The sequence below is a fragment of the Gymnogyps californianus genome, chromosome 9 (assembly GCF_018139145.2).
Source record: "Gymnogyps californianus isolate 813 chromosome 9, ASM1813914v2, whole genome shotgun sequence".
Lineage (NCBI taxonomy): Eukaryota > Metazoa > Chordata > Aves > Accipitriformes > Cathartidae > Gymnogyps > Gymnogyps californianus.
The window spans coordinates 8,822,857-8,836,451 of record NC_059479.1 but is presented as its reverse complement, the minus strand read 5'-3'; the positions used below and the strand labels follow the sequence as shown (position 1 = coordinate 8,836,451).

Sequence of the window (13,595 nt, the reverse complement as noted above, 5' to 3'; positions counted from 1 at the left end):
TTTGTCAAAACTGTTCTGTGAAAGAAAATCAAAGAGAAGCCCCTTGAGAACACGTCAGCAGCTTGTATGAGGAACACAGTTGGAGCCTACAGATAAGCAGACCTGGTGTTGAAGCTCTGCAAGTTTTTCCTGCTCTTCCTGTTCTCGGCGGATCCTCTCCTCTTCAGCTTGTCTTTGTTGTTCTTCATAAGCCAGTCTCTTTTCTTCCTCCTGCTTGCGGAGTTCCTCCTCCTGTCGTGCTTTTTCCTCAGTTGCTCTCTTGGCCATTTCTTCTTCTCTGATCCTAGTGTTTCCAAGATACAGATTACCGGCTGGATATTTATTTCTTTAAAAGTGTGCATGTACATGAGACAGACTAGGAAAGCAAGGAAGTTCTAAGTTATCCAGTCACAAAATAATTGCGTAAAGATACTTTCAGGTGTGGATTTACAAATGCCACCATCCAGACCAGTCAAAGTTAAAAGCAGAATAACTTGGAAGAAACTATCTACGAGTACATAAATGTTCTTTGCTGATTAAGTCAAGGCCAAGGCAGGTTGCTCCAATAATGGAATGTTTGATTGAGAACTGGATTAAGTGACAACTATTTAATAAATACCACCTGCATCCATGACATGAATGAAGCTTTTAATCACTGTCAAACATAAATTTAGTTGGATTTCCTAAAAGACTGTTTCTTCTGTAGTTCAAATTCCAGAGATATACTGGAGGTGTACACTGCCAGATCATGCAGACGTACACAACAGATCTGATGACATATTTCTGACAAAACATCTATAGCAGACTATATGCAAGTTTATGACAGCTTTAAAATCTGATGTTCCATCATGTTCACAGAAGCACAGACAGGTGACCCCTGATCTGGAATAAAGTCAGTCAGCACAAAGTTAACAATTTTTAACAACTTCTATGCAGTGAACCAAATGCACACTGATTTATCACTTTGAATTACTTGGCTGCAACATTTCTGATCCAGATTTCAGATCACTAACATGAGATTTAATGTACCATCAAACCACTGCCTGAGTTCAAAGGAAAGTTTAATACAGAGAGGTTGACTATTTCAAGACAAATACAAACAAAACAAATACAAGTGGTGTAGAAAGCATGTTCTAGTTTTGAAATAAAAGCACCACTGGTGACTGAAAGGAAAAAGCAGCAGTGATGTGCACAGGGACTATGTATTATGTATATACTGAGATATAGATTAATGATACACACAGCAACCTGTCCCGTCTCAAATGGTGCTAGCGCCTGTCTCTGCTTCAGGAACTGCATTAAGATTTACAGGAACTTAAATCAAAGCTTGGGAAACACATACAGCTGGAGTGTCCATTCCAACCACACCCCAACACTGAAAGCATCCCTTCCTTCTGAATTGTTACCTTTCCTCTTCCTGTCTCTGAATTCTTTCTTGGTCTTCACGCTCTCTTTGCTCCCGTGCTAGACGTCGTTTCTCTGCCAAGATTTTAGCAGCTTCTTCAGCTGTGGTGGTCCCTGCTACTGTTTTGCTACCTGATTCTGCAAAGGTTAAAAGAAACTGCTGTTAAAAAGCCCCAGTAACTTAAAATTAACAAAGACGTTATCACTGTGAGATGAGATTTTTCTTTTGGCCAACTGACCCACTATCTTTTCAATCAGTGCTCATCACTCAGCGAGTATACCCTGTATCTAAAGGCCCGTAAGAGCCAAAGGGGAGTCCTAAAGAGATGAAGAGCCACAATATCTCACTGACACTGAAATAATAACAACTCATTTCAACTACACTGATCCAGCCATATTCCAGATGATACAGTTAAAGATATTCTCCAATTACCATAGTACTTAAAAACGTGTTTCTGAAAAAGACACGTTTATTCTGTAACACTTACAAACACTTAAAAGAAAACTGAAAAAAAATACTGCTTTAGGAAATACACTTAACTTCCTCCTAATAAAACTGAACGCACATGACTAAAGAGGAAATATTAATTTTTTTTATTTCTCTTGTTTCATAACATTAACATTCATGCCTTTATATTTATAGAGTATCTTAGGGTGCAAATAATCACCATTTTATCTGGCCCTGAAGGCACATACTAATGGACTTCCTTAATACCATATTTCTACACATTTTAGCAACAAATCAATTTCCAATTTACATGGAGATCAAACCAGCTCCAACTACCAGGTTAGTAGATATTTGTATAGTCCTGCAGTTTATGTTTCTTCATGTCCTGCCTGGTGTTATGGTGTCTGAACATCAGAGATACTATTATAAACTAACATTAGGGAAAAAAAACACAACACCTTGCCATCCAGTTGCTCTCAATATATATTGAAAGAACTCTGATTTTTATCAGTTATTCCCACTCTCTAGAAATATTACTGTTTGAATGTGACTTAAGAACTCATCATCTGAATATTCAGAGACTTAGCTCTTGGTGTCAGTAGAGCAATAGCATCATAATGTTGGTGAGGACCTGCCTTTCTTCTTTTTCATATTTCGCAAATCAATACATATATGTTTGCTTAACATTTATGAAGTCTTCAAGTCAAGGTAGTTTTAATGAACAATGACATCAGGGTTTGATCAGTTATTTTGCTTCTGACCTAAAGACAAATCATTCAAAACACAATGCCATCATTAGGAACTTTAATAACTGAAAAGCTGCTTAAGCCCCATGGACACGTAATCACTACCTGCAGCTGTAGGGCTGCATAATTACACAGAGTAAACCCTCAGCAGCTGAATCACGGCAGTGTTTTGTGCATAAAAATTGTTCCTGCAGTCCTAGGAAAAGCATTCCAGCACTGACGGAGTGCAGTCACAGAGAATTTTTCTAATATTTAGATTTATTCAATGCTGAAAAAGAAGCACCTCCCCAGAACACACGTTGCTTCTGATTTGGGCAAAAATGCAGTCATGTTGGTACAAACAAGAATCAGCCACGAGAGTTCCAAATTTGAACTCAGTCAAAAGCGGTCCTCCTCCCTGAGCAGGGAGGGTTTTTTTAATCCCTTTGCAGTTATAAGAACCATTAGCAGGATCTGCCTACTCAAGACTTGCATGTGCTTTTCTTCCTGTATTCTGCAACTTTCTTTTTTATTTAAAGGAGGGAGGTTTCATATAGTGTTGCCAGCATACAACCATGAAGAAATCAAAATGCCTCTCTTCTCCTCTACCACTTGAGTGTCTTGCCAGCTTAGACGAGTCACTTTTTACAGCAGAGGCCATCTTCTATGGTGCACTTGCACAACCACCAACGCAGCAGTCCTATTTTAACACTACTGGAATCTCAGCTGTATCAAAATTGGTTGACATTTAATGTCAGGTTTAACCTATTTCCCCACCTCAAAATTGAATAAGACAACTTAATCCTCAGCGAGAAGCCTAAAGGTTTTAGGCTTTTAGGTTATAGGGTTATAAGATGATAATGATAGCTTGAAATATGATGACTATCTAGTAGTGAAAATGATAGAAGAAAATCAGTCACAACGATTCAGAACACCGCAGATATGGAAAGAACGAGGGGCATAAAAACAACAAAAAAAAAGGGTAGGAGACCTCAAGTCTATGGGGGACCTTCCCACTGCATTTTCACTTTTGAAGCTTTACTATGTGGTTACTTCAATAGTGCTTTCATCTCCATGCACCCCTCGTACAGCCTGTTTCCACAGGGCAAGACATGGAGGAGCACTTCTTATGCTTTAAGTTGAAACAAGCCTTTTAACTCTAAGAGAAGCTGCGAAAGGCTGCTGCCAGAAATGACAACTGCTGCAAGTCACTGAAAAATAAAAAGTGTTTTACTGCAGAACAGTAAATTTCAGTAGGAAGACACAAAAAACAAGACAAAAACTTGATTGCTGTCTGTCAGCAATGTGCAATCAAGTTTAGTTTGAAGGAGAAGAGATGGTATGAAGATACAAGTGCACAAAACTGAAATTAGGTTGAACCTACAAGACCTAGAGACTGATTTGCCACACGCCATTCATTGGTGCGCTCTGACTTCAGAGCAGTCTGGAATATGGTATTGCACCAGCCCACAGGGTGAACTGCCTACACAGACGTGTAAAATGAAAATTGAAAGCAACTTTTTAAGAACAAAGATTTTGCCTCACTTAGCAATATTGCAGTGTACCAAAATATTCAGAGAGATAAATGAAATCATCTCTATGTTGAGGAACATGCCCACTATTTCTTTATCTTCTACGTGTCAAAGAAAGAGCTTCACCCAGCCCCTGTATGAATCACTACAAAGATGACTAGATTGGAGATTAGCAGTAAAATAAAATGGAAACAGATAAACTGGGTTAATACAGTTCCAGAAGTCAGTGTAGAGAGGAGACAGGTGGGGCATCCAAGGAACAAGGACAGGTGTTCTTGTTCCAGAACAACTGGAAGATATAGAAATAGGACACACTGTTATGGAGGTTTCAACCAACCGATGACATTGATCACAATTGATTATGCCCCCTCTGAGGCACGCAAGACATTTATCACAGTAATGTAGCGCATCGAGGGATGGACATTCTGACTGCAAAGATAAATGACGTGACACCGAAGACGGATGTGCAACTGCATACAAACATCCACATTTGACTATGACACTCAGGCTTCCTTCTAGAGGAACACATGCTCAAAGAACTGTACCATAAATGAGTTCTTCAGCTGACTAACACTATTTCACATCCAACACTGAGCAGTGTCAGGAAGAGCCTCAGAAATCACAGACAACTGCAGCAGCTGAGGAATGCACAACAGGAACTGTACATGCAGTAACGTGCAGCAAGTATATATTCCCACTTACCTTGTGTCTGAAGGATTTTCACCCCCTGTACTGCCCGCTGGCCGTAGCTTAAATACCAGAGATCCCTCCTTTTCCTGCTAAGTCTCCCCTAAGTCCTTCTCCCCAGAGAAGTGCCTGCCAGACCTCATCAGAAGGCTCTCCCAGATTCTGTTCTGGAGATGGCAGATGGCATTCTTCCGGTAAGAGGGACAGAGGCTGTGCTTACTTGGCATGATGAAGAGGACTAGGAGACTAATTGCTTATCCGGTATATGGCTCTCCTTAATCTACCACGATAATTTCTCAGTGTGACCTGTGAACTGACCACTTTTTCCTGAGGCAGCAATGATTACACATTCACTGGAATCGAGACTGAGGCAGCCTTCTAGCTTTGTGAAAACCGGCTCTCAGCCTGTGATGCACCAGTAGCTGACTACTTCTTCCAAGCAAGTCTCTACACAAGCAATTTTAAGAACTACCAACTGGACTGAAACATTTTTGTATAGTTTAACTGTTGACTTTGCAAACCTAAGCTAGTAGACCCCTCAGCTAGCGTGGCTGAAGTCCAAAAGGCAAACAGGATTTCTGCTTTTCTTATAGTACAAGCAGTAATATTGAAAGCTCCTGACTTAAGCCTCCAAGTCAAATAAACCGACTACTGCACTAGAATCCACACCCAAAAGTCATACCACATAAAATTATTGCATAAATAATCAGCAATGAACAGCTTCTGCCTTAAAGCATCCTATCCTCCAGTGGTTTGCCTCACTAACAAATTATTTCACCAGTCTGAGCACACACTGGAGATGTCCTGAATAAGAGTGCATCAGTCACTGAGAAACACTCACCTTCTTTGGTCTTTGTGCTAGCTGCTACCACATCCCTGTCCAAGGCTGGTGAAGCACCTTGCTCTTGTCCTGTTCCTTCTGTGCTCTTATCCTTTGGTTTGCTCTCTGCTTCAGTTTTCTTTTTGGTAATGTTTATAACACCTGGTGTGAGAGGTGGACGTTGGATGGGTGCCGGTTTAGAGACTGGAGTAGGAGATGGTGGCCTTTGTTTTGACACGCTAGGTGAAGGTGGGCGAGTCTTTTGTCTGTTGAAATAAAGAATATTTGCAGGGTTAACACTGAAAACTTGAAACATGCAACTGAGGACAGCAGTCTACTTTGGTTAGTTTACATTATGTACCTCACTTTTAAAAATAAATCCACCCACAAACTACTGGTGCCTTCCTCATAAAACTCAAATACAGGATTCCAAAATACCCTAGGCACCTGGACTCACTACTTGTGGGCTAACATCAAAACAGGTCTGCTAGCCCCGAGTTCCATTTACTCCACATCAAGGATGAACGCTGTGATTCCAATCCAAGAAAATTCCTACACTAATACCGGCAGATCAGCTTATTCAGAAGCTCGCATGCTTCCTGTTGGTTTTAGTGCACAGACTGTACAGAAAACCAGGGTGTATTTTGTCTGCACAAAAGAGACAAAGGTTCAAGTAAGAGCTGCATCCCTACTGTGGAAGAGAGAAATAGGACCAAAAATTAAGTCCTTTTGTGTATAAACACAGCATAGTGTAGGTCATCCAAATTCTAACAGCACAGCTGTCTTGAGACAGGAAGCATCCTTCATTTTGTTCTGAATAAAAGAAGATATTTAACCTGGACACATACCTAACTGTAGAAGGTGACGGAGGACGCTTCACCAAATTAGCAGGAGAGGGGGATCTTCTACGGGCAGACACAGAGGGCGAGGGAGGGCGTCTTAAACCAGACCCTGGGGACGGTTTTTCTGTCTCTGATTTCTAAGAAGATACATAAAACCAAAATAATGCTCACTCTCTAGAATACATTACAGACAGAGTAGCTGCTACCCCAACAAACATACAACTTCGCAACAAGATGTACTTTACATTTTCTTTATGTTCCAAAACACAGACCCAGTTAATATGTTACCTAAATTAAACTTTGGGAACCATAAGCAGCAAACAATATGCCTTTAAGATACCAGAGAGATCAAGGACCACAAAATCCCAATTTGATTTCAATACTGTGTTTTTTAAGCAAATGCTATTGAACATTTCAGTAAGCAAGCAAACTGTTGAAACAGGATCCCATCTTGAGCTGTTCCAACCCCCCCAATTAATACAAACCTAATTCCTGTGGATTTTCAACAAACCTGGGTTGAATCTGGTGAACTTGCATCAGATGAAGATACAGAGGACTTCAATCTGTCGATGCTACGACTGCGCACGGGCACTTTAGGAGTTGGGACTGGGGAATTGATGGAACTGGCTGAAGCTGAACGAGGACAGAGGTGAGATTCTATAAAAGTTAGGAATTTGACAAGACAAAACGAGAACCAAGTGCACAGCATAAGAACAGGAGAAAAGGAAGAGGGAGAAAGAGAGAAAGAAAGATTGTGTGTGTTAGAAACCGTACAGAGAAACACCACAGGCAGCGCACATTGCAATGGGTCATGGACACAGACACCACCACCACACGATTAGTACTTTGGAAGCAACAGCACCAAGGATAAAACCATTCTGAAAGCAGCAGTCCGGAGTAGATAAAAATAAAATGCTTTTCCAAAAAAGTCTAAATTTGCAATACATCACCGTTACTTTAATTTTAGTCAAGTTGCATCTAATCACAAATACTTCAGTTTTAACGGCTTAGCATCTTTCTTTACAAGTTCTTCATGACAGGTTCAAATTTTAAGCATGTTTCCCCCATACTCAAGGAGGAAATCTTCCTTCTTTTCAAAGAGTATTTATAAAGCAGCATTACATTAGGAATCTGAGCATTACTTTACAAACTTTTCTTGTGAAATAAGCATTTGTGCAACATGATTTTATGCTACTTTCCCTCTCTGACCCCTTTATTACTATATATGTGTGCCCTTTATCCACATTAACAAATCAAAATAGGTGGTGTAAAAGAAACCTATCAAAAGGTCAGCTGTTAAACTAAAATACCTTTCCTACCTGAAGTGTCAATCTCTTCACACATAAGATACTGAAAGAAATTGTATCTTCTAATTACTTGTTTCACTAACAATCCTAGATGGATAAGCATACACAGATGTAAAAATCTACTTCTGAAACTAGATATTGGATTTTTATATAGTCTGAATAAATTGTGACAGATGCCAGCACTTAGTTTTGTAACTTTATGGAAAATACATTTTATTTTTATATTTACAGCATTTGTGCAAGGAGAACTGCATTCTGTTTGTGCATAGTTTGTGCTAAAGCACAGGTACATTTCTACTGAAATGAAGAAAGTACCTCTAAGTAAACTGATAAAAACGTAAAAGTTATCTTTGATTCAGCAATAGTGAATACGTCACATGCTGTCAGTAACAGTGAAAAAGATGGTATTTCCCCACATGACATGAACTGAAATATTCATGGTAAAATAAAAGCGGCACATAGATAGGTGTGGAAAAATATGACCATTGACTACAAACCAAAAAAGTAAAAACTGATTATTACACACGGGGAGCAGTGCAGAAATGTCACCATTACCAACAAGGACCAAGTTAAGTGGCATAAGATAAAAAATAAAGATGGAGTAACACACTTAAGAGGAAACAAGCAAAACTGGGAACGCAAGTTGTAAGGTAAGAGAGGAGAAAGGACTCCACATTGGTTCCAGATATGCATTTACTGGGGCATTATTGCAACCAATAACAATTACAAGACGTGGGCTGCAGCCAGGGCTTGCCCATGATGCAGAGATCCCTGCGCTAGCACTAAGTTGAGCCACAGTGTGAGCTTATCAGCTCAGTCTGGACCAATATAAAATTGCTTGAGCCAGACAGGGTTTCTCTACAATATCTTCTCCTTCTAGTATGCCTCTACTACTACAATCAGCCTGAGTGAAGCCAGCTCAGGGCTCCCTGTACTTATGTTAAGATAAGATACCCTTTGTCATGTTCCTACAAGAGTTTCTCCCCCTAAAGAAATTTAGGCTTTGCACTTATTCCTTTCAGCCTCCTTTGAAATTATATGTTTGTTTGAGTTTTTCCCCTTTCACTCCCTAGCACTGTTCTCTGACCAGTATGTCTCAGATTCACTTGAGGGTGAATGCAGATCCCAAATGCAGATCTCTGTCAGTTAAAAAAAACAAGCCCACAAACAAAACCCAAAACGAACACCAGCATCTGGTTCTCTGCAGAGCAAGTAAACTGGCACTGGAGTTTAAAAGCCAGTATTATTCTATGGTTTTGTAAAGTAAACGTGCAAAATAGCATATGAATTGGTTGTTACTGACCAAAGAAAATACTGGATAAGTAGTATTACACATAACCATGTATTAACTGTCTGACTGATACTGAAGTGTAGCACAGTTAGCGACTATCATGTAAGTTCTTGCTTGAAGAGCAACTGCGTAAAACTTTCAGGCTTTGCTGCCCTCCTGTTACCTGAGGGATCTTGTCCATCAGCCGATAATGTAGCAGCACTTTTACTCCTAGCTAAGGAGGCCTGTGTGGGGGCGAGGAGGCGACTGATTACGCTACTGTCCAGAGGACTGAGCTGGGAGCGACGAGCTAAATGATGGGAACAAATCAAAAAGGATCCAACATGAAATCATATAATGAAAAAGACAAGCAGTACAAAGCCAAGGAAGACTGTGAGCATTGTTGCAAATCATAACAGTTTAGGAAGAAAAATACTGAAGGAATGGAGAGGGAAATCCAAATTAAAGCACAGAAGGGTTAAACACTGCAATCTCTTATGTTGCACTTCTTGTTCTCGGCTTGCTTAACACTAATCGTTTTAATGTGCAAAGACTGGCACGCGTACAACAGAGATGAATGCTGAAGTCAGTCAAAGTATGAAAAGTTTTTGACTGAGCTCTTCAGGGCTACATTCTCTAGATTGCAGGAAAGGCTGTTCTGACAGAATAAACAGAAGACTTGTAAGTCAAAGCAAACGGTTATCGTCAGGCATCATTTGCACACACAAATCCACATGGACAGCACCCATCATCCTCCCATACAGGATAGATTCCGAAGCAGAATATGATTTCCACTGTTGGCAATAGCTGCTAAAAAGGAAAGTTTCAGAATTGTTAACTCAAAGGGGAAAAACATGTTAGAAAAGTTGCTAGTTTTCAGCTTTAGGAAGAGTTCCTAGAAAAGAGGTTATTTGTAACCTAGTAGGGAATACACAGACCAAAAGAGACTGAAGTTAGAACAGGTTTCTTCCTTCATTTGCATGCACAAAGTTTAGGCCAGCAGCAGGAACAGAGAAGTTGCTTTTAAACTGAATAACGGAAGAGAACTTAAAAAGCAAAGGTAAGATTTAACTAAGAAGTGAACATATCAGTGACATTTTTACTATAGCTTACATTTAAACCTACCAGCTTTCAAATACGTCTCCCTCTTAAGCACAGAGGTATTTTGCTATCTACTTACAGTGCCATTTAACAAAGTCAAAGTCCTTCTTGCAGGATTTCTTTTTTGTCCAAAGGGAGAAATTTAACCATTACCATTTACAATTTTATCCTTACCACTGGATAACTAAAAAGCCATTAAAAAGTCCTAAAAATTTAAGAACCAAGGAAACTAGTGAAAGTAAGCCTATCCAAACTTTACTATGAATGGCTTTAAAAAGAAATATTCAGCTTTATGAAACAACCACCTGTTTTTTCTTCCTTTTTCACTTTTTCTAGTTCTGGAGAGGATTGGGCTTTACTACTCATTCTATTCAAAGATGTGCTCCTCTTCTTTTCTGTTCCTCCTAGAGACCAAGCGTAAGGAAGATTATTTTTAACAAGATATTTATATATATGATTTTCTAAACTGCCATTCCCATGCTTTGCTTTTGCCAATCAGCTAAAACCACCGATCTATCATTGTGAAGCACTATTTTCTCATGAGCTAAATGGTTTGGCTACCATTTGTCTGCTCTCCCCCCACCCTTCCACTTTTCAGAGGAATAAGGCTTGTTTATAGACACAGTTACCCAATATCTGGCACTGCAATGTGCATATTTATGCCACAGTACACAGGCACAGCAGTGAAAGCCTGAGTAAAAACATTTATAATGAAACTGGGACATGGTTTAAAGTCAACTTCAAATATCCCAATTACTGCCTCCCAATTCTCAAAACAAACTGGTTTCTAGCACCTTTCTGTTCCACCTGCGAACCTTTGAGTGCTGACTGCTGAGAATGTAGAGGAACTTTGTTATTCAGCCTGTTTAATGAGGCACTTCTCTTTGTGGTACCTGGAAGTGAAAGCGCCATGGATTAATTATGTTGAAAAGCCTAGAAGTCCCCTCCAACACCTGCCCCACTTTGCTAAGATACAGAAGAGTAATTAAGTCACTACAGTATGAATCCTTCAGAAGCAGGAAAACTGGATCAGGGAAGAATTACGCTATATAAAGCATTATTTCTTATATTCCTGTACGTTACTGATCATAGCAGCAGGACGCCAGTCTCAACAGACTTCTTGTTTTACCTACCGAGGCCATCCTTGTACACCTTTTAAAATAAATAAATAATTTTAAAAGGCCATTGCTCACATTCTGAGTAAGAGCGAGCTCAGAGTTAACACCGAACACAGCTGATGAAATACTCCACTGATCCAGGGACAAGCATCTTCCTCTCATTTCCGCATTCTGCTCCTCCACCTTCCCAGGCACATATGCACAGCAGAAGCAATCTCGTTAATTCTGCAATTGTATTTTCTGTCATCTGAATTTAGCCATCTTTTACCAAACAGCCATTTCTTCTTGAGTGCCAGATCAAGAGCACAGAATCGCTCTAACTTGCTGTGGTGATCTAAACTAGTCAATTAGTCGACCTCTACATCCTGACCACATGGATCAGTTGGAGTCGTGTCCAAATTTCTTGTATTTCAGGCCACCCGAGAATTTTTCCTCCAAGGCGAACAAGGACTCACAAAGGATTTCAAGGTATGACAGTAAGTTTGAAAGCAATCCCAATTAATTGATAATTAGTGACTTCCTTTGTTAGCAGCTTCATTTGTACTTTAGAGCGCTTTTTCTGACTCAGAGCTGAACCCTGCAGACACATTATATACTAATATCATTTTAAATCACAAGCAGTCTCCAGTGACTCAGAGCCCCTGCAGCTATGCCAGTATAGATATATTCACTGATTCCCCTTGTATGAGTACAAGTTTTTCTGCTGCATCACCTTCCAACGTGAACCAGCAAAATCACTGTTAGCTGTGTCCATGTTAGGGATTCTTCTAGCACAGCTCATTTGATCAAAGGTTGCAGATTGACAGAATACTGCAGCATAGACCTAGTTGAACTTGTTTTCGTATTAAACAGCTCTTAGCTTATTAATGCTTCTCATCATTTTGGAAAAAAAAAATATTTGGGATACAGGCAGGCTCCTATGAGACACTGGGAAGATTCCCCACAAGGAAATCTCAGGCTAAAACAAGCTGGTATGTGCTCATGCAAATAATTTTTATTTTTCTTAACAAGTAGATTAGGACAATTCCTTGTGTTTCAAATTTTTTTTTTTTTTTTATTTGGAGAAGGCAGATTGCCATGATTTAGAGAATGTATCAGAATGGGGCAGAGGGGAGGAGGCAGAGAGGAGACTCACATGTACAGGTTTACCAGAAAGTGGGAAAACCACTACATCCCTTTTAATGTAGATAATCTCTACATCCCTTTTAAGACTAGTTGCATGGTGCACATTTTAAACATGTGGTTTCAGCTGCAACAGAGTTAATTTTCTTCCTAGTAGTTGGCACAGTGTTATGTTTTAGATTTAGTATGAGAATAATGTTGATAACACACTGATGTTTTTAGTTGTTGCTAAGTAGTGTTTATACCAAGTCAAGGATTTTTCAGCTTCTCATGCCCAGCCAGCAGGAAGGCTGGAGGGGCACAAGAAGGTGGGAGGGGACACAGCCAGGACAGCTGACCCAAACTGGCCAAAGGGATATTCCATACCATACGACATCACGCCCAGCATATAAACTGGGGGCAGTTGGCCGGGAGGCGCGGATTGCTGCTTGGGTATTAACTGGGCATCGTTTGGCGAGTTGTGAGCAATTGCATTGTGCATCACTTGTTTTGTATATTCAAATTATTTTATTATTATTATAATTTTATTATTATTATCATCATCATCATTATTATCATTATTTTCTTCCTTTCTGTCCCATTAAACTGTCTTTATCTCAACCCACAAGTTGGTTTTTTTTTTTCTCCGATTCTGTCCCCCATCCCACTGGGGGGGGGGAGTGAGCGAGCAGCTGCGTGGTGCTTAGTGGCCAGCTGGGGTTAAACCACGACAACATGACATGCTAACGTCAGGAGCTTCATCCACCCCAAAGCTGCAATTCAAAATGAGACTGGAAGCCACAGAAATTGGCAGATGATCTCTAGAGTGCAAACGCTCTCAGAAACCCTTAAAAAAATAAAATTAAAGAAATAGCTGGCTTCCAGGCCATTTGTATTCCTTGGTAGTCATTGGCACAGTAAGTAACCCAGAATGCCTGCAAGCAGTGGTGTGCACTAACAGTTTAAGAAATGCATAATTTGAGTGTCAGTATCAAGATTACACCAATTTATTAGGCTAGGAAACGGTGTCAGAGCTGTATGCTATGGCTACAATCATGCTAGAACTGCAGGTCAAAACAAAACAATCTTCTCCCACCCAAAAAACTCCCACAGGTGTCAAGGTTTTTCATGCATCCTTCTCTACTTGGTTAAAGCAGAATTCTAATATTAAAAAGAAAGTATGTGTCTATAGAGTACAGGACTGGCACAACAGAAAGATGTCAAAACTAAGATGATTTTTTCCTTCCCACAGGCAATCAAA

General features: G+C 39.9%; 1 protein-coding gene across 1 annotated transcript in view; it reads right to left on the bottom strand.

The window, feature by feature from the left end:
* MAP7D3 (MAP7 domain containing 3) overlaps window positions 1–13,595 on the bottom strand; it is a 32,272-nt gene that overhangs the window by 5,396 nt on the left and 13,281 nt on the right. The window contains exons 8-15 of the mRNA XM_050902063.1: window positions 10,910–11,008; window positions 10,421–10,519; window positions 9,199–9,324; window positions 6,949–7,094; window positions 6,444–6,574; window positions 5,617–5,861; window positions 1,386–1,521; window positions 103–283 (exon numbers count right to left, since the gene is read on the bottom strand). Coding sequence (XP_050758020.1) covers window positions 103–283; window positions 1,386–1,521; window positions 5,617–5,861; window positions 6,444–6,574; window positions 6,949–7,094; window positions 9,199–9,324; window positions 10,421–10,519; window positions 10,910–11,008 — 1,163 coding nt within the window. The remainder of the gene's footprint in view (window positions 1–102; window positions 284–1,385; window positions 1,522–5,616; window positions 5,862–6,443; window positions 6,575–6,948; window positions 7,095–9,198; window positions 9,325–10,420; window positions 10,520–10,909; window positions 11,009–13,595) is intronic.